The sequence below is a fragment of the Stegodyphus dumicola genome, chromosome 1 (genome assembly GCF_044657685.1).
Source record: "Stegodyphus dumicola isolate Sdum_Otavi_A_Nest chromosome 1, ASM4465768v1".
In the NCBI taxonomy this organism is placed as follows: domain Eukaryota; kingdom Metazoa; phylum Arthropoda; class Arachnida; order Araneae; family Eresidae; genus Stegodyphus; species Stegodyphus dumicola.
Genome location: NC_140768.1, coordinates 123,844,279 through 123,866,226, shown reverse-complemented (window position 1 = coordinate 123,866,226; position 21,948 = coordinate 123,844,279). Strand labels below are relative to the sequence as shown.

The following is a 21,948-nucleotide window of genomic DNA, read 5'->3' as shown; positions in this document are numbered from 1 at the left end:
CGATTTTTTTTTATTTGCGTCATTGAATGTTTTGAGGAATGAGTAAGACCTAGGCGACAGGGAAAATCATGAAAATAGATATAGGACGGCATAGACCACAATTATGTCCTGTAGACAGATGGAAGCCGCAACTGCATTATATCTTGGACTGCCGGGAATAAGAGGACTAATCATTCTACAAATTATTAAGGCTGTACGAGTGTGAAGATCTCGTAAGATATTAGATGTAAATAAATTTTAAAATGAGTTTATTCCTCGAATAAGAAATTGCTGTATTAGGCTGTATTTCCATTGCTATTAACCCAAATATATTCCCAGAGAAGCTCATTGCATGCTCAGAATTTTTTATTTATAAAAACTATGGATTATTATTTAAATCCAACTAAGGGAAATGTACCTTTGTTTTTTTGCGAGAAAAGCAGATCCATATGTAAGCAACCCCCATAATTTAGCTTTAGATAAAGTTCAAAAATTCTCGTCTTATGTATGGTAATCATATCTGTATCTTCAAATCTTTGAATAAGATTTATTTGCAGTGTAAATTAATTAGTTACATTTGTAGACTTTCTTAAGGTGTTGTTCATTTTTGACAACAGTGTAAAATCAGATTCCCAATCATTGAAATCTTTAAATGTTTCTTCATATTCTTGTTGTAATAATGCAATTTTTCTGAGTGATTTTTGAGAATTTTCATTTGAAATGCTGAAGACACCACTTAGTTTGATCACAGTTAATGCTACCATTCACATATGTTATCGAATTGCAGAAGTCTCCTCGTTTGTATATGAAAATATATTACGGTACTTAAATATTATCCTTCTGACCATCAAAGTTGGCTACCATCATTGTCACTGTGTAAAAAAGCTTTAGTTGTTTTCTATTATTTTGTTAGGTTTGTTGATTTTACTGGAAGCTTTATTTAGATCGCTATGTGTACAAACTGCCCGTAGGTAATTGTTCTAATCTGTTACTATTTTGTTGGCGGTATTCAGCTGACTATGTCATGCCCTTTAATACACACTAGGTATTAATATGTGGTAGGATTTGAAATCTTTGAAAATAATCCACTATTACTAGAAGGCAGGTTTACATTTGCGTGTTCTCTTCCAGTGAGTGAAGGATGCCATTTGAATATTAAGATTGGGTATATATCATTGGTCACATAGTTTATAGAAATGTTAAGAATAATAATGAACTTCCATGTGACATAACCTGAACAGCTCATAAATAATTTTTTCCACTTTTCTAATTAAAATATTGCAGTGGTGGCTCTTTGTATGCTTCTAGTTATATTTATGTTAAATTAGTTGAATTCTATGGTATTTTGAAAGATATTATTCCTTATCTTGTAATGGGATAATATTAAAATAGCTGTGAAGCATTGTGATTGCATTAACCCCTTAAGGAACAATATATAAAAAAGCTCAAAAAGGTGATTTTTTTTAACATTTTGTATGTTACCTTTATTTATTAAATATCATGTTTTTTGCGCTTAAACCATAAAATTCAATTCAACGGCAATATCACAAAATATTTAAAAGAGCATATCTTTAGAATTTCCAATACACAATTTTCCACGCTGGAGTTGAATTTTTTTTTTTTGGTACAGTGTTGCCATTCCTTGCTTTGAAATTGTTGAGTATCTTGTTCAAAAACTCATAAGTGCTTTATAAAATATGAAACAGATGATAAAGCAAATTCCAAATTCGAGCTTTCAGATGGAGAGGTACGTTAAAAGCTCTAGGTCAATTGTTTTATAGCAGTGCAAGAAACATGCATACATTTATGCAGATTCTTCATTATTTAATTTCTTTAAATATAATACAGGGCTCTAATATTTGGTGGCAACAATTTAAAAAGTGCAAAAACGAAATTAATAGCCCTTCTGGCTAAAAACTTAAATTATGGTAATTTGGGCTAAAAACTTAAATTATGGTAAATTTTTTTATGAATTGTAACATATATATCTAAGAACATAAAATTGAGGCTTAAAAAATATCTAAGCTGATCTTTACTGTATAGTCCCCCTTGGTTTTGGCTGAAAAAATCCCTAAGTGGTATTAGCTATTCGTGAAATCTGGAAGCCCGTTGTGTGAAATAGGTTTTTTTTGTAACCCTAATGTTGGCGAAACTAGCCTTAGAGAATTTTTTTTTTTAGTTTCTGTCATTAACCTTTTCGCGACGGCGCACCTTTGTTTAAAACGCTCGTGCGGGGCGGAAGAGAATCGAAGGCAGTCACCGTACAGGACGAAGGTTTTGCATCGTTAAGCCTAATTTTATAACAAAAATCAGAAAAACAAAAGTTTCGCTTCTAGCATCGTAATTTTTGGTATCATTTTAGATTATTACTTGAGCTCTTATACAGTCAAAAGTCGTTAATCCGGACTCGTCGGGACTTCGGCGATTCCGGATTATCGATTTTTCCGGATTATAGATCATCAGTTTAAATCTCGTAAGATGGCATGCAGAAATTCTAAAATTAAAAATATGAAACCGTAATTTCTGAAATAAAGAAAAATTATGATCTAAAGGGTATCAAAATTTACAAAAAAAAAAAAAAAAAAAAAAAAAAAAAAGCTTAATATTTATTTGTTTACTGTATTAAACATTTCTTTCAATGTAAGTTGTTTAAGTTGCTTCGTTTTATGTGATAATACTTTCTCTTTAATTCTATAAACAGACATAATTTCTTGTTCAGTTACAAAGTTCCGCTGTTCAAGTCCCGTTATTGCTATGCCGAGAATACAGACTACTTGTCAATTGAAATTTTTTCGTTTTCACTAACCTCTCTGTCACCTTCTTCATGTCTTTATCCATTTTTTGCAGCAATTCCACTTTTTGTTTGATGGACATCGAAACATACTTTTGTTTTGTAGATCCTTTGGGAGCTCCAGCATCGGCAATTCAATTTGACATAATCGAAAGCTCAAGTTTACTTTTATAAAATTGCTCTTACAGTCTGCAAAAAATAATAATCCGAATCCAATTCGAAGATTAAGGAACAATGCAATCATCAACATTAATTGAAATAGATAATTAGATAATTTTAGCTTATACCGTCCGTTATACATTAAACGTGCACGCGAAAACGTATTCTGCGCTTGTGCACACGCATATGCGCTGTTGTAAAGGTCTTACACGCACGCGTAAACGCCTAAGCGCATGTGTCAACGCGGCGCATGCGCAGAAAGTTTTTAGCTTTGAGGTCCGGATTATAGATCATTCCGGATTATGGGTATCCGAATTAACGACTTTTGACTGTATATGTTAAAATTAGCCCTTAAAACATTTATTTCTTTATTTTACATGGAAATATACTTAAAAAATTGCTTATCTTCCATAATACTTTTCGGAAGAGCTATTCAAATTATTCTAAAGTTTTAATTGATAAAATCCATCAATAAAGTTTAAAATTATTAAAAAGAACACAATAAAGACTATTTACATTAAGAAGTAACAAAATTTAAAATGAAAACGAGCGTGGTAAATTTCGAAGCACAGAGAAGTATCACCTTGTAACTCTTAGAAAAAGTATCACTTTTTAACTCCTTAGAAAATGAATCAGTACTCTCATTTGCATTAGTAAATGATTCACTAACCATACTAGGGTATTCTTCCTCTGATAAATAGTGCCTCCTTCCCGTCATAATAGACTGGAGGTGAGGCTTTCCTAAATAAAAAAAGAAGGAACGGAAATATATCTGAAGGCAATGCAAAACGTAAAAAAACTCCGCACAGTAACCCTAAAAGACCGTACAAAGTAGAGGAAAAAAATAGAATAAAAAAGGAATTGGATATAAATCAGATACGAGAATGTTTTCATTAGCACGCAGCGATTTAAAGAGCCGAGCTACGTTTGTTTACATTACGATTTCCCCCCTCCCCAGCCACAGCTGACAAGCAAAATACCAAAAACAGCCAGAATATAAACAATCTGAAGGTCAGAATACTAAAACTACGTTCAGTTTAAATGTAATGGACACAGAGTGCCATCTAGTGGTTATTAAAAATTGTTTCAGCTTAAAATGCATATCTGCACTGCCCGTTCACTTGGCCAGTTCTCCAGGAGTGCACGGGTGAACCGCCCGGGCCTCACATGCGTCCGTACGAAATGCATATATGATTCGCCCGTTGCGAAGAGGTTAAAAAGGGGTTATTTCTACGAATATCGCCAAACATGTTGTGATAAATTTAGATTTTGGCTATTTTTTGTAATAGTAACCCTTTCATATGGACCCGGGTTTTTGGATCTTACCATTCTTTTCCACTGCTGTGTTTGTTGCACATGCATGGTAAGGTCTTGGATTTTGAACTTGCTGTGGGTACCATCATTTGAGTATGTCTGAGGTGGATAAGAGAATGAATGTTTATTAACAGCGGATGAGCTGAAACGATGCAAAATTTAATTGAATTGTTTATGTGGAGGACGGAGGAGATAGTGGTGGGAAGCGTGAACATATGCACGTGAAAAAAAAGGTACGTCAAAAATTGACATTTCATGTATTTATTTGTCTCTGTGTGTACATTTTTTTAAAAAGATTTTTTGTTTAATGTTTTTATGGTAGGAAATATCCATTTTTGGTTATTTATTACTCTCTGTTTATGTATTTTTGGTTATTTGTTTGTCTCTATGTTAAGACAGCAGCAAATTTTTTTTGGTTAACATGATAGTTTTTAACTTTGTGTTAGCTTTCTGGTTTTGTTTAAGTGAAAATAGATCGATGTACATGGGCAAAGTTAAGACAGTGCACGATGCCTAGTTTGTGCAATTCTCTAATGTTTTTTAAAGTTAAAATAGGTTAATGTGTACATGGACACCGAGTTTGTGCAAGTCTGACTTCTTGTTTCGGTTTTGTGTAGCGAGCGGAAGGATTGGCACCATCTTGAAATTGGTGCCGATCCATCCTGGCGTCAAAGAAGGGACGATTTGCCAAGGTGTACCATAGAGTAAATCTTAACTGATATCTATCATTATTCAGTCTGAGTGTTATTTTTTATTTACTTGTATAATTTTGCATTCAGTTACAAGAGAAAACTAGTGGGGTGAGTAATTTAGTAATGTTTATGTTACTGTGAAAGACCAAAATTGGAAAATATCAACACATACCAAATATGTCAGTGTATGTCGACAATCACAGATATACTGTGTTGCAGGTCAAAAGTCGAGTCAAAGTCAACTAAGTGGTGACTGTTTGTCGCCAGATCCTTTGCTCTGCTGCGATTGAAGTTATGTAGCATGTATTTGTTACACTCTGGAGCACTTTGTCAGTCTTATGCTAGGTTTGATGGTACGTGTAACGTTTTCTTAAATTTTGTTTTTTTATCCAATACCCTAATTTATGTTGAATGGATACTGCAGTGAATTGTGAATTTTTCCTTGAAACTTGTATGCATTAATTGCGAGTAAACGAGAAGAAAATTGTTTTTATTTTTCAAACACATCTTTCCTCACTGGGATTGATTGCTCCTTTTGAAGCTATGTTTGGCATTAAACCAAGAAGAGGCATAACATCGTCTTTTTTGCCTGGCGAACAAATCGCAAATTTTTAAACCAAAGAGCAACCCTTAAGAAATTGCTAATACAGTCAAAAGTCGTTAATTCGGACACCCATAATCCGGACCTCAAAGCTACAAACTTTCTGCGCATGCGTCGCGTTGAAGCATGCGCATAGGCATTTTGCGTTCGCGTAAGACCTTTACGGCTGCGAATATGCGTGTGTGCATGCACATAATACGTTTATGCATGCGCGTTTAATGTATAACGGACGGTATAAGCTAAGCTAAAATTATCTAATTCAGTTAATGTTGCAGAATGCGTTGTTCCTTAATCTTCGAATTGGATCCGGCTTATTTTTTGCAGACTGTTAGAGCAATTTTATAAAAGTAAGCTTGAACTTTCGATTATGTCAAATAGAATTTTCGATATATATTTACTAATATGTAAAGGATCTACAAAGCGAAAGTATGTTTCGAATTCCATTAAACAGAAAGTGGAATTGCTGCAAAAAAATGGATAAAGGCATATCCTTTGATTATCTAATCATTCCGAAATATGTTTATCAATTTCACGCTGCTCTGCGGGGAGGAGGGAAACGACGTGGCGCGCAATGAATTGGAAGTTGATCTGTCATCACTATCCTTATCTTCAGGGCAGATGTTTTTATTTTATTTGGCTTATAATTCCTTACTAAATGTAGTATTTCATCTCGATGTATTCCGTCTTTGATATGATTTAAATCAAATTCCTCGTCATTATAATTCGCTTTCGATAATGAAGAAAGTGACACAGAGGTTATTGAAAATGAAAAAATTTCGATTGACAAAATAGTCGGTATTCTTGACACAGCAGTTATAGGACTTGAACAGCAGAACTTTGTATCTAAACAAGAAATTATGTCTGTTTATAGAATTAAAGAGAAAGTATTATCACATAAAACGAAGCAACTTAAACAACTTACATTGAAAGAAATGTTTAATAAAGTAAACAAACAAATATTAAGCTTTTTTTTTTTTTTTTTGTAAATTTTGATACCCTTTAGATCATAATTGTTCTTTATTTCATAAATTACGGTTTCATATTTTAAAGTTTATAATTTCTGCATGCCATCTTACCAGATTTAAACTGATGATCTGTAATCCGGAAAAATCGATAATCCGGAATTGCCGAAGTCCCGACGAGTCCGGATTAACGACTTTTGATTGTACTTTTAAAACCAAAGATCAGCTTGAAGAAACTGTTAATACTTTTGAAGAAAATATGAGCAGTGGCCATACCGAAAACCATATTCCAAAGAAAAATATTGAAGAAGACCTGCAAACTACCGACAGTTAATTTCTGTCTATAAAAAGATCGGCCGCAAAAGAGAATCTTCTACTGCTAGCAACAAAAATTTTGCGAATCTGTCGGCCACAAAAGAGAATCTTCTACTGCTAGCAGAAAAAAAAAAAAAAAAAAATTGCGAGCCAAAAAAAAAAAATTCCTCCTGCGCATATTGGTGATACCGTATGAATAGAAGTGCCTTATGTCGATCGTGGTCGTAAAGATGACCGAAATGTGTTGGCAGTTGTTGCTGTAATAAGACTCCGTCTTTTATAAACTAGCAAATAAAAATGACACCTTCAAACAGCTTTATACCTATAATCAATTTGTAATTTGTAAAGAAAAGTTACTTTCCGTAGATGAGATTTCTTCTCAAGTAATGTTGCTGAGAGAAGCGGCTGCAGCTAATTCGAGAAGTGGAAGGCAAGGCTATACACACTGTCATTGCAAAAGGAAGTGTTCCAAACTAAATACAGTTGTAAAAGCAAGGGACTCTTGTGCAATTCAAAATATCATAAAATTTTATGTTGTTGCAATAAATAAGATTTCAATCACATAATTAAGTAAGTTTTTTTTTTGTATTATTTTCTTTTCTCGTTTAGGATGTATTGTTTAAGTTCAAAAGTTTATTTACATGGGCTGTTACTTAAGCTTTTTCGTATTTTGACATTAAAATGCAAAAGTTTAAAAAAAAAAAAAAAAATTCTTTATTGTCTAAATTTAAAACTAAATGCTCAACATTCATCCAAGCACAGCTGCTGTCACTATTGAGAAGGCAAGTAGTATCAAGTAGACCTTCTCAGGTTAAAATCTGAAGCTACATGTCACGCTGTGAAAACGAAATGCCTTCTATAAAGTTACGAACAACTCTTCTCACCAGGGATTGGTTACTCCTCTCAGCAAGACAGGCAAAAATGTTACATCACCCTTGATGTTTTATGGCGTCTGAAATGCGGAGAACAAAATGCGTATCTCCAATGTATTCAACATTTACCATTAGTGCATGGTGAATGTTGACATTTGCCTGTGTAAGTCAGAAATAAGGATATTTGGCAAATATTTTGGACATGCACCAAGCGACTATGTGAACGTTGACATTCTCCAAATCTCGGTCTTTCACAGTAACATTTATAGTAATTTTGTATTTTTTGAGTGATGCCCTGAATTCGGAGGACTGTTGACTAGCCAAATAGGGCGATTTAGTGTCAGTTATGAATTATCTACTTATTTTAGAATTCTGCAGTACGATTGGCAACCATTGCTGAAATTTCTGCCAACGGTATAATACATAAGTAGCTATATTTTATACAGCTGGTCCTTGAACTTTTTTCATTCTTTCTGTAATCATATGTTCTTTTTACAACCCCAATAAACGTTTTGTTATAAATGTTTATTGTTTTGATAAAAATATATATAGGCAAAGAAGTAGTTTTAGGATTTGTTTCAAGTGTACAAAAATTACTTAAAAAAATTGTGTGTTACTGAGACTGTGGTTAAAAAAATTGTGTTACTGAGACTGTGTGTGCTTGTTCTTTTGCTGCATAACGAATTAAATCTTGGTGCAATATTTGACATTGCTGGACCTAAAGCATCTTCATATTTTCAAAAGTTGAATGATATTTGCATTTAATGAGTGTTAAAATTGAAAAAGGTGTTTCACGTGAGTATGCATTTCTTAAATTTAATTTAAAACAGTGCCTCTGTAAGACTTTTTTTCCATCTAACTGCCAATTGTTAATTTCTTCTTCTTATTATTATTATCTATTTTTGTAGACTTTTAATCTGTGTCTATAGAAACGAATGCTTGAAATGTGATTACTTAGGTTTAGAGTAAAAAAATTCTGTAGAAATTTAAAATTCTAGAAATAAAATTGACATTTTTAGGCATTTTGATCGTGCTACCCTGATGTATGTATATTATGTGGAATTTGTGAAAAATGGGAAAAAAGGTTTTGAAAATAATTTAAATTCAGTTTTGGGTGTAAACTGTATCATGCAGTAACTGTAATAGCATAATGCTTTAAAAAAATGTAACTCGGCTGAAAAATGAAAATTTACTTTATGACATTATTATATTGTTTAAGCTATAAAAAGAACATGCAGCTTGCTATGATCCCAAGTCTTTAGAACTTCTCCCTATGCAAATTTTTGATTTTCTGGCCCTGCGAGAGCTTTTTAATTTTTCAGGAGTTAAGGTAGTAAAATATTTTGTTCAGGAAGAATATCTCTTTACTAGATGTAAAGTCCTGATGCATTTTTTTTTCTATTATCAGGCCAATAAGAAGCAATTTTCATAGCCAACTGTGTTATAAATAAACTGAACCATAGTCTTTTCTCCATCAAATAAACAAGACTTGTTCTAGGCTAAGTATTTACTTATATATACAATTATGTATAGATTACATTTTAGAAAAACTTTAAATGCATTTTCATTACTGTAGAGTGCACAAACCACCATCCTCTCTTTTCTCTTCCACATGTCAATCTCTTTTTTACTCCCACCTGCGACCAGGGGGAAGTCCACTCCCCTCTTCCAGCCAAGGCGAGAAGAGGGTTCTCTGTCCCTTTGAGGGTGGGTGATCAAGTGTTCTTCAGAGAAAAGAGACGTTACAAAACACGCTCACCCAACAGAGTAGAGAAGACAAGTTTGGTGGCTAATAATGGTATATCTCGCATGGGTGCTGGTATAATTTATATACCAATCTTGAAAATCTTTAAATAATCTTATTTTAATCATCACTTTTGATTCAGATGTGGTAAATATATAAAATTCATTCTGTATACATCATTTGTTTGCAGATTTTGAATTAACCTCCCTCCACTACAATTTATGAATCTTGAAACAGAGACCTTGAACAAGGTAAATTAATTTAATAGCTGCAAAATATTTAGCATTGACAGGGTAGTTCTGTCATCTAATATTGGGGGGGGGGGAAGAAATCCTAGAAACTCAAGATTATAGCTTTTGGTACAAAAAATTAGCATTTTTTAGGAGATTTAAAAAATTGACAAATTTCTGGTATATTTAATGTATCAGTGCCCTTCAGAGGGTTAGGTGGCACCTGCTGTAGCTTGATTTGGATGAAAGTAATTTTTTTTTTCTTTTTCTGTTTGAAGGTGAAAACAACAAATTCAAAGTGCATTTCACGGACCCTCGAGTGTGTAAGAGTTTTTTACTTGCATGTTGCCCACACGACATTCTGGCTGCAACCGTAAGTAACCTAACCTGTTGGGTATGGGCAGGTTTTTTTAATTATAGATTATATAAGTAATTTACCAATCATTGCATGTGTTTGAAAATGCAGTACTTCCTTTTTTTACTGATCTGATGGCGAGTCTCAATTTTATGGTCTGCTAAAATTCATATGAATTTAAGGAAGAAATATTTTTTCCTCATGGTATTAAGTATTATTATTTATTAAATCCCAATAAACTCCATCCGTATTTTCTTTACCCCTTTATTGTTAAAAAATATCCTTCAATAAGTCAAGTTAGTCGGTGGCATTGTAGTCTTTGCTGTTGAATTTATTTATTTATTTGAGGAGCAGATGTATTTTTTAGAGGTGCTTATGTCAAATTTATTCAAAATTTATAGGATTTTTTTATTAATTAATCAGTTAACTTTACTGTAACAGTTTGAACTTTTAACTAATTTCCATAGTTCTGACTAAAAAACTGAGGTTTTTAATGATTTAAATTTAGAGCTTCTGGCAACTTTGCTTGCATGTACTGTTGCCAGTTTTACAGAAGTTTAGTCCGATTTTGCCCCTTTGCTAGCCAACATCAAAAGCGTGCCATTAATTATTTAAGTAGACTTATTTTGTGTGTAACATCAGTCTATATTACTTAAATTTGAAATTAACTTCATCGTATGTTACTTTAATGTTATGTTAAATACCCTCAAGTAGTAGAGTTTTGACTGTAGTACAAGGAGCACCTTATGCTAATTTCAAGGGAGTTCAACCTTTTTAAGATTTTGTCATTTGCTTCGTACTAAAGTGATGACTTGCTTGTCCATGTAGAAGGGTTTGAAGGTTGTTTGAGTTAAACTTCTAGATGTAACAGAACCCTACAGATTGTATGCAATTTTATGTTTTTTACAAAAAAAAACCTGCTGCCCAACCAGTATAGTGGTTAGCGTTGCTGACTGCTGTGCCAAAGGGCCTGGGTTTGGTTCCCGGAGAAGGAATGGATGTTTGTAAATGTATTGTGTCGGTGCGGCATGGCGGCGCTCTAAATATGCGGTGAGCCGAAAGTCCTGTCCTTTGGTTTCGTGGAAGGGGAGCAGAGTGGAAGACCCTTGGACCCATCTCCCCCGGGTGCTCTCCATCAAAGTTGGGGGTGGAACTGAGCTAAATTGCACTGTCACTTGAATGATTCTCAAGGTTGTTGCCAATGGCAAGCTTAATCTAACGTTCTTTGCCACGAGTAATTTCGTGGGCTTGGACTGACTTCGTCAGACAAGTGAGCATAAGCAACAACACAAAAAAACCTAAATACTGTTAGCTTTCAAAAAGTTCCTAATTCAATGGAATAGCCTAATTTTCTATGCAAAATCTCTAAGACATCTCTCCCCTTAAAGATGTCTAATACAAATTGACCATTTCTTAACTATGTGGAATTTTGTAAATAGATTTCAATAAAATTAATGTTTTCACAAGGATGTAGTTTATGGAAATGAATGTTCATTATCTACTAATTAAATAAATTATCCCCCCTGTGGAAGTACTGCATTTTAAATATTTTATTAGTTTTTTTTTATCAGAAAGCACTTCTTAAAACAAGTCTCCTTTTAATTTTTTAGAGATAAAATCACTCTTATTAGAAGTTTGGTCTTACACGTGAGTATTAGATAAAGATGGCCTGCATTGTGTAAACTATTTGTGCCTAAGTTATTTTTCGAAATAAAGCTCTTTGGTTCGCTATTCATTCTAATTTCTCACCGTAACTTAATAGTTGAGCTTGAACAAAATTTAAAATAAAAGTATTCCTTTTTTGTTCTTATTTTTTCTGACTAAATTTCATCTTTAATTATGCGTTATAGCAAGTACTAACCATCAGATGACATTACTGAAAATTAAAATTCACAGTTCAGCATTTCAAGCTGAGATCGACATTACTTCATAAATGTATGGAATATTCTATCTGGCATTGAGCAATAACCTATATACCTTTGATCATTCATATTAGAAAAATAACATGTATTTTTTAGCTTTTTATGAATAATTTATTTTGCAGTGCAGAAAAATTTTCTTTTTGAATTACAGTATTCTTAGGGTAATATATGCTGTATGATCAAAAGTGTCTGGACACTTGTAGTATCATGGTATGTGTATATTGAGTACAGCCGTATGATGGCAGTCTCCCTTCTGTCAGAAAAGCTATTCAGTAGATTTTTGTGTTGCTCTTGGAATACCTCATCATTCTTCTTTAGCCCATTTTTAATACCAGTTTTATGTTCTTTGGCAAAGGCATAGACCTTTGTTCTCTGTCTCATTTGTCCATTTGTATCACCAAATGAAGAAGTATTCCAAAGGTCCAAAACCAAGACTTCAGAGTGAATGAAAAACTGTCATTGTGTTGATGTAACATCCAGAGGTTTCTTTGAATTTCTGATGAATTTTTTCTGCGGGTTCCTGCCAGACTTTCACAACTCTCTGCAGTGCTCTACTGACCCTGTCTACAAGACAACATGGTCTACTAGATCTTTGTTGCACAGCAGTAGGTTCTGCACATTCCACTTCAAGATAGCATGTTGTACACTGCACTAAAAAAAAAAAAAAAAGAAAAGGGGGGCAGTTCTATATCTTCTATTCTACTGGGCCGATTGACAAAATTCAATTGCGTTTTTCATGTCTCGAAAGCGCGACTTAGGATATATGTTAGATTTATATATAGCATTGTTCTAATGTAGGTACTTTGACACAAAATCAGACTTTTTCTTAAATAACATACTAATTATTTTTCCATATTTCGATTCTACAACTCAAATTATGCTTAGATATTAAATTTTGTAAAATTTGGTGCGAAATTTACGGAGAAATTCAAAAGTTTATCTTGGCCCAATTTTTTTAGTTTGTGCCAAGAATAATTACTTAGCGAACTTCTTAATATGTGGCAACCAATTTTCCTTTCCCTTGCATTATGCTGGACAGGAAAAAAGCCACCTTGTTCCTACCTTTTTACATTGTGTATAGGTGGGAAAAAAGTTGCATTGTTCGTAAATAATTTTAGCAAAGTGTCTAAACCACATCTGATGTTTTATCGCTTTAAACAAGTATACCAAATTTCAAAACGCGCCAATATATAAATTCACGTGTATCTTCGGAAATCTTGTATAAAAAACTCCTCATTTTTTGCAGGTATACTTAGAAATACGACTACTTTAAGATGATGGTAAAAATTTTATAGATTATGATTCAATTAAAAAAAATTATAAAAATTATTTAAAAATTAAATCGTAGAAAATGGGTTGATTTTATTTAGAATGAATCTGAATTTTGAACTGTGAAAGGAAGAATCAAATAAGTTTAATAAAATAGGAGAGATTAATAAATATATACTAAATTCAATTAACATTGAGGAGCTAAAATTTTGAGAGCTAATATTTTAAGAACTACTCATGCGATTTTTACAAAACTTGGCAGTTCAGAGTAATTTGAGTCGTATAATTGAAATATGGAAAGAAATTGGCATGTTATTTCAGAAAAAGTCCTATTTTGTGTCAAAATACTTACATTAGAGCAGTGATATATATAAATTTAATACATATCCTAAGTTTCGCTTTCGAGACATGAAAAACGCAAGTTGAATTTCGTCAATCGGCCAGTAGAACCGGAGATATAGAACTGTCCCCCCCTCTTTTTTTGCTCAGTGTACAATAGAGCAGGGCATTCCTAACATTGCAGAAATTTCTCAAACAGACTTTCTAATCTCTTTCTCAAACCCAAAATCATTTACCTGGTGTTTTCCTCCCTGTGCTTTTCTAGCTTTGAAATAAGGATTGTAAACTTGTCTGGCTTCATTTATATTTCTCTGGAAGCTAAAAGCTCGATGTCGCTAGCTGAATCCACTATTATGAAGGATGTCTGTTACTTTTGATCATACAGTGTAGTTTATGAAGCAGTACTTGCCAAACTTTCAAAATTAAGTATATAAACACTCTTGCAATATCTCATGTTTATCCAAAAACATCACGTGAAGCCCGAGCAAGTGTTTTCATTAAAATTTTGACCTTATGTATTCATTGTGGTATTAAATTTTCTTTTATGACACTGCATACTGGAATTAATAGAAATGAAAATAAAATATAAAAATTATAACTTATTCAAAGAAAATATTTTAACATTTTTAGTGTTAAAAAAATAATTCATAGACAAGATTGTTTGTATGGATAGTTGTATATAGTGTATTATGCAGAAGTAGTAACTATAAGTGGAATATGGGAGATTTTTGATATTGGTTATAAAATATTATAGGCAGACTAAAGGTGTCTTCATAGAGATCAAATGACCATAAATATTTTAACATTTACAATTATAAAATTTGGAATCGAATAAAGTTATTTATATAAACAATAATGTCCTAAAATCAGTTTTAATACTTCAAAATAGGATTTAATGAGAAAGTTTTAATACTTCAAAATAGGATTTAATGAGAAAGTTTAAATATTTTTAATATTTAAACTCTTTTCAACTAAAAACCTTTTTTTTATAAATAATGTGTTCTTAGCATTTTTTTCAGCATATTGTACTTCTACCAGTATACTTATATTTTTAAAATGTAATTCATTATAAAACACATATGAATTTATATTGGTATTAATCAAAAGTTGATTGGAGAAAAGTTTATTTATTTATTTTTTTCTATTAATTCACAGCTCTTAAAGTTTAGACAGTCTTTATATTATTAAATAAATGTTTGTACTCACATTGATGAAATGGATGAGCTTGCCGATTTTTGCAGAACTGTTCAGTGTTTGGATGCATGCTGATGAGCTTAAAAGTCTGAGATCATCACGTACATTGAGTTGATTTAAGTGTTTTTTTTTAATTTGAGTTAATGTCAAAAATCCTTTCTTACAAATACATTTAAGTGCAGTTCACTACCTTCTTATTATTACAGTTTATTCTTATTATTTATTCTTACAGTTCACTACATCTAATTATTTTAAATCATGCTGGACTCTATAGTAGTTTTTCAGGATTTATGAAATGGAGTCGCAATCATCCCTGATGGTCATTGAGAATAAAAAAATTACAGTGTAGATGGAATTGAGTACAAGAAAATTACTTATCAAAGGATTAGCTTGTAAACAACATTTTAGTTCATTTTATTTTGACACTACATCTGAAAGATATGCCCGTGTACTTAGCTTTAGCTACATGTTATCAGGAAGAAACAATATAAAATCTTTTTAATTTCGTTCCCAAACATAACATTTTTGCAAATCTAGGAGGGCCATAAGTGCAGGCTTCGAGTACCACTTGTACTCTACAGACTACATTTTGAGAAGTGCTCTTGTAAAAGATAAGGAAGAAAATAAAGCTATGTGGCAACAGTATTCACCCCAAAACATTTTTAACTTTTGCTAGCAAAGGCATGAAATTATTTACATAGAAACATTGCCTTTATATGTAACATTTTTTAACATTTGATATAAAAAAATTACTAATTTTGTCATGTGAAAAATATTTAACATTTTATATCAAAGTATAAAAGGTAGGGAGATAAAGTTAAAAATTTTTTTAATCATACATTGCTTAACATATGAAACATTTTTAATGTTCAAAATCAAAATAGTATCAGCAGAATTATATTGTTTATGTAGAGAAAGTACACATGCTGAACTTAAAATTAAATTAAAAAAAAATTAAGGATAAAATAAAGTTACATAGAGATGATAATAATAATATGAAACATTTCAAGTATTTTTCTGCAAAATAGTGCCAGGTTGTGTTTGAATAAAAAATCAATATAAGGAATTGTAGGAATTAAAAGCTTTATGATACATTGCATAGTCTCTCATGATGATTAACTCTTTAAAGTTTTCTTAGTGTATAGTAGCACATAGTTTGGTAAGTACTGCTGTGAGCTGATATTGATTAAAAGAGAGGTTTTTTTTTTTTTTTTTTTTTTTTTCTTTCAACTTTTTATGCAAGACTTTTGAAAAGCTGGGAGAAAAGTTTTTAATCCTCAACAAAGTAAATTTCTTCTGGAGGTTCCAAGTATAGTAATTTTCATAAAGAATTTTTTGAGATGAACTAAAAACTAATAAGTATTTTATGCTTTCTTTCTGTTTATCCTAAAAATTTTCTATCTGAGTAAAAGTCTTTTTTTTTTTTTTTTCCTTTTCTAATTTACAAGGCCATCTTTTTATTATTTTCCTATTGAAGCAATTGACAGTTTTTGAATATTTTATTTTGATATCAAGTTGTTAAAAATCCTGGAAATAATTGTTCATGCATAATTCACACTGTGATGGTGAATTCATTTTGAAAGGCCTGTGGTGAGTAGAAAAATGATTTATATACGTGTTTATGGAAATTCTTATAGGAACAGTGTAAGATGAACTGCCAAAAAAAAGTTTTAATCGATAGTTAAAAAAAATCATAAAGTATTTACTGAAGACTTAGCTTTAAGTAATTTTTAATTCCATTTAATGTGTATATAGGTATACCTTACTGTAGTTGCTTATGTTCCTTTTAATTTTTCTTCTTTTTTTATAGAAAACTTTGCATACCACTTTTTTTTTTTTTTCTTTTGCATATTCCCATCCTGTATTTTGCTAATCTTACTGTCTGAAAGTCGAGAGGAGAAAATTATAATTGAATTTTTGAAGAACACATTTACAGTAAAAACATTAGAACTGAAAAGTACTCATGGATAAACTGTCACAATATTGTTTTTTTAAAAGAAATTTACATTCTGATAAGAAACATGCATATCTAAAAAGATACCTTCATTTTCCCTATAACTTAAATCTTGCTCATTCTTATTGTTGTCTCTGCTGGTTTTAGGCCTCGAATCATCCGCAAATAATTGGAGACGGTGAACATGCAGCCAGCTTGGCTCACAAGGGTTTTTCTTTGTTAGTGAATTGCCAGACAAAAGCAGTCACTACGTCAATGGATCGATTGTAAAATTTAGGAAAGCTCATTCCCTGAACACATCACGTGAACATATTTTAAATTTTCAGAACCAGTTACTAAAATGCTAGGGGAAAAATATATGAGGAAATACAGTAGGTAAAGTTTTCAGCTATTTTTAGGTAATAAAGCTATCTGAGTTAGAGCTAGAAACAGTTATGTGCTGCGTGAACAGCCTTTAGTAGAAACAATCAAACAGTAGAAAATAATTATAGTCATGTTTTGAAATAAAGCTGGAAATATCTCCATTAACAGGCAGAAATTTTAAAATTTTGTAAAATATACCAGAAATAGTATAGCTAAAAGCATTTGAAAATATGCATTAAGACTAGTTAGTTGGGATTTATGAGAAAACTTTCAAAGTAATTAAGATGTCTTACATTTTGTTAAAAATTAATAAGGTGCACATTTTTTATTAAATTTTCTTTTTAAACACTGAGCTTCCATCTGTAAGTGTTTAAAAAGAAAATTTAATAAAAAATGTGCACCTTAATAAAAAATGTACACTGAGCTTCCACCTGTAAGTGTTTATAGAAAGTTATTTTCTGCAATTAAAAATTTTTTTTTTTCTTGCGAATTGATTTTGAAGACACAAAGCATTTTAAGAAATAGCCAGATTGGGCAGTATTTTAAAATCTACTGCATTATATAGTATTTAGTGAGCACTGTAAATTTTTCCCTATAGAGTTAGTATTTTTGTGCAAATAGTATGGTATACCTATATTATCAAAAGCGTACAGTTGCTAATTTTACTTTTGTATATATCTTTGTGCTATGCTAGTTGTCATTATTATTACAATAAAAACTTGTTTTTGTTCCATTACACAAACTAATTAAGCTTATGTTGAATAAACTTGAATCAAATATTGTGTAAGCTTCTTTTATAATATTCATAACATTCTTCCCATCCTGCATTACTGAAAGCATTACATTTCTGATGTGCAGAACATTGATGCCATAATAAATATAAAAATAACATTTGCATATGTTCCATCATACCGGAAAATGTTTTTATATTATTGTAACCCCAGTGTGAGTATTAATCAGTGATATTGATCTGATGAACAGTGTTTTTGATGTGATTTTAACAAGGAAAATTCTTGTACTAGTGGTGGTGACATTACCAGTAATCTTCCATGTTACTGAAAGGTTTCTGGGAATGTCTGTGACTATCCATGAGACTTCATCCTCGGTTTTTATTATTCAATTTGTCATTTAAAAATGATGCTGATAGTAATGGATGATAGTCTTCCATGTTGCTGAACGATTTCTGGAATTTACCTGACTATCCATTAGTCTTTGTTCTCAGTTTGGATTTGTATTATTCAGATATTGCTGATTTTAGGCATGTTTTTGAGATTTCATCCCCAATTTGATTTGTATTGTTTGTTCAGTTTGTTGTTCTGGAAATGATACTGATGATGGTAAAATATGAGTGATAGTTTCTCATAATGCTTGAAGGGCTTTTTGTGAGAATCTCTGTAACTATCCATGAGATTTCATTTTCGGTCTGAATTATCATTCATTATGCTGCCTCAGGAATTATATTGATAGTCTTCCATATTACTGAAAAGGTTTCTGAGAATGCTTGTGACATTTCATGAGGCTTAAGTCCCAGTTCGATTTGTACTGTTCAGTTTGTTATCTCAAAAATGATACTGGTGGTGGTAATCCCATAATGCTGAAAGTTTTTTCGACAGTGTCTCCTGGCTATCCACAAGACTTCATCTTCAGTTTAGAACTGGTCTTCAGTCCTTCCAGAAGAACTGGTCATGGTAACATAGTGGCAGCAATGAAAGAAGAAAGCAAAGTGTATTTTAAGTATGAAACTAACTTGTGCATCAGTGGCAGTTTGTATGCACATAAAAATTCAAATGTCAGGCATCAGAAATTTATAAGAATAGTTTTAAACAAACTGGTAACATTCATGACCTTGTAAAAAGTCGGTGGCGTACTGTAGGTAATGAGATTGACGACATTATCCTGAATTAGACAGATGATGTATTGAAGACTGAGTTTTTCTCATGTCATTTTGTGATGTTGAAACTTTGAAGTCCAAAATAAGAGATGTGTTTCAGGTGTTACAGGGCAAATGTTGAATAATGTAGTACAGTTCCTAGAAAGAATTACTATATTTACCTTTTCCCAAAACCCATTTATGTGTAAATATAGTGGTTTTCAAGTTTTTAGAATCAAGAAAAGACTTTGCTTACCCATTTTAATCTGGTAGTATTATGTTAAATTTTCAACTTTTGTATAACGAGCTTTCACCATAAAAATCCATACAGCTTGAATGTTACTCAAGTATATCATCTGTATATGTATAACTAATTGTTATTGATGGATACTGGAAATTTTAAAGTAATTATGAGCATATCACATTTTAACTTGTGTATAAAATTTCTGGCACATTTCAAAATTTTGTTACAAATTTAGAAATTTTTACCAAGATTTGAATTAAATGATGAGGGTAATGGAAATGCATAATTATTTTGGAAGATTATATTGCAAAAGTTAATGTTATATTTATAAAATTTTAGTTTAACATTAAATTTAAAATAATATATATGAAATTAGGCTTTATCCTTAGAGATGTCATAGAATATTTACTTTAAGTTCTGAGAGAGGAATTCCTCAAATGCCATTATAAAAATCGTGTGCTGCTTTTGTATATTAAGAACAGAATTAATTAAACTGAAATCTGTGAAAGAATTTTACTGAAGTTTGGTGCATAATCTAAAATTATTAGATCTATCTTTAATGCATTTTGATTATGATAAATTAAGTGTAAGTTTGTTGTGTATCAGATTTCGTGAGTAAAATTAATACTTTTTTAAGTTGAAACTTTTATGGTTTTAATTTATGCTTCAGGTTTGGACACGTTATGTTAACTAGCTGTCTGTAGTGGTAACTAGCTAACTCAGGTATTCCAGTGGCAGCTGGTCACCTATAAAAAATTTAAATATATATGGATCGCATTGGCAATGTTGTTATTACATTGTAATCACTCCTTATCGTTTTTCCTTGAAGGCTTCATCCTGAATGGAAGATATGTTTGAACCAGTGGGTCAACAAACTTGTTTCGCCTCTTGGTAAAAATATGCGCTTTTGTTTCGCTTGTTGTTTTGCACATTAAGCTCTATCACAAATGTTGGTGCTTGTTGTTGTTTTACTAGTCGTACAATTGTTACCACTGTAAAATTGCAAGCAGTTTTATAAGAAAACAATGAATAGTTTCAATTCTTTTAGTGCATTTTTTCACACTGAATTACTACTCTATTTACTTTTATCTCCTAGATAGTGTTTCACTTGTTGAAGTTGGCAGGCTGAAGACAGATTTTTATGAAAATTGCTTACATTTATTAAATAATTTCCCCAGGAAGGAAATATTGTGATATTTGACACCAGTCAAAACATGAATTTTTATTTATCAAGAGTGAAAACAACTTACACCTAGACAAAAACATCAGAACATTATTCACTAAAAAAATGCTCACTGTAAAGAATTCCACGTTTTTTTTTTTTTTTTTTCGTTTTTTTTTTTTTTTTTTTTTTTTAAGTGTGTGTGAATTGTTCTGACTCTTGATAAAGGATAGCTGTTAGTAAGTATAACTAAATCTCCTCAGAAAGCTTTCTTTATCAAAGGTTAAAAGAAAAATTTTACAAAGATCAGAAGATCCCACTAAAACTTTTTTACTAGAGAATGTTCTATGGCGTATTTTTTTTTCGTGAGTCTATGAACTATTCTCACTCTTGGTAACAAATAGTTCTTAGTGAGTGTAACTTACTAAGATTTCTGTATTAAAGGTTGTAGAACAAATTTTACAACAACCAGGACATTCCGCTAAAAATTTTCACTGCAGAATATTCTTTCTTTTTTGTGTGTGAACTGTTTTTACTCTTGATAATGGTTAGCTTTTAATGTAACTTCATGTCTAACAAAGTGATCTTTGTCAGAAGTTAGGAGGAGTTGTTTTACGAAAGTCAAAACATTAAATTAAGTTTCCTTTGCAGAGTGCTTTATGATTTCCCTCATTTCTTTGTGTGAACTGTTCTTGCTTGTGATTAGTGTGTGGTGAGTGTAATTTCATGTATTCAGAAAAAAAATTTTTAATCAAAGATTACCTGATGACCAAATTTACCTGATGTTGGAAACATAAATTAATTTTTTATTTAACAAGTTTAACAAAACCCAGAACATTTAGCCAAAAAAATTTTACTATCGAGTTTTCTGTAGCTTTTCTCACCCCTTTCTTTTGTATGTGTTTATGTATTTTTCTCATTCAATGTTATGATAAATGTTAGTTGGTTGTCACTGTAAAACTTCCTTGATCAAGGATTAAAAGAAAAATTGATTTTGCTGAGATCAAACTATCAAAACATTCCACTAAAAATTCCACTGCTGAGGGTTTTGTAGCTTCTTTTCCTTTTCTTCCTATGAATTGTTTTTGCTCTTTATACAGGAAAGCTAGATCTAACTATGGGTAAGAGTAATTTCATGCAGTTTTTAGAAAGCTTCATTTATCATGGGTTAGGAGAATTTACACAAAACAACAAATTTACTTCAGTACCTACTTTAAATTTACCTCAATACTTCACCAAGGGTGGTTAGTATAATAATTTAACACAAAATCACATAAATTTCCGAATATTTCATTGAGGGTTTCCCATTTTCAAGATAACCTTTTTATTATGATGATTATGAAGATTGTATTTTTTTGTAAGGATTTCTCGTTCCCCTTTTGATATAGCAATCCATTTTAACTTTAAAAAAAAAAAAAAAACTTGGGAAAAAAACTTTTTAAGCTGTTGCTGAAAGCACTTTTCATTATATTGGTGACATTTTGACAGAATATAGAATATCCTTGAACCTTGATTGCGTAGATGTTCGTTCAGCTGACTGAAATGTTATTTATTTTCATTACACAAAAGTACAGATGAAGGATTGGGTTCTTAAAATCTTTCTGAAGACCCTGTTGG

The 21,948-nt window shown here is 31.5% G+C and overlaps 1 protein-coding gene across 2 annotated transcripts in view; it reads left to right on the top strand.

Moving 5' to 3' along the window:
- Positions 1 to 21,948, top strand: part of LOC118192783 (putative RNA-binding protein Luc7-like 2) — a 57,451-nt gene that overhangs the window by 711 nt on the left and 34,792 nt on the right. Inside the window, exons 1-2 of one of the 2 annotated variants that reach the window (XM_035363800.2) lie at positions 9,957 to 10,032; positions 19,999 to 20,060. Coding sequence is in view for 1 of the 2 variants with exons in the window: in XM_085819926.1 (XP_085676052.1) it covers positions 9,938 to 10,032 (95 nt within the window). In the remaining variant the exon portion in view is untranslated. Of the gene's footprint in view, positions 1 to 9,937; positions 10,033 to 19,998; positions 20,061 to 21,948 lie in introns of those variants that run through there. The other variant, XM_085819926.1, reaches the window with a different exon arrangement.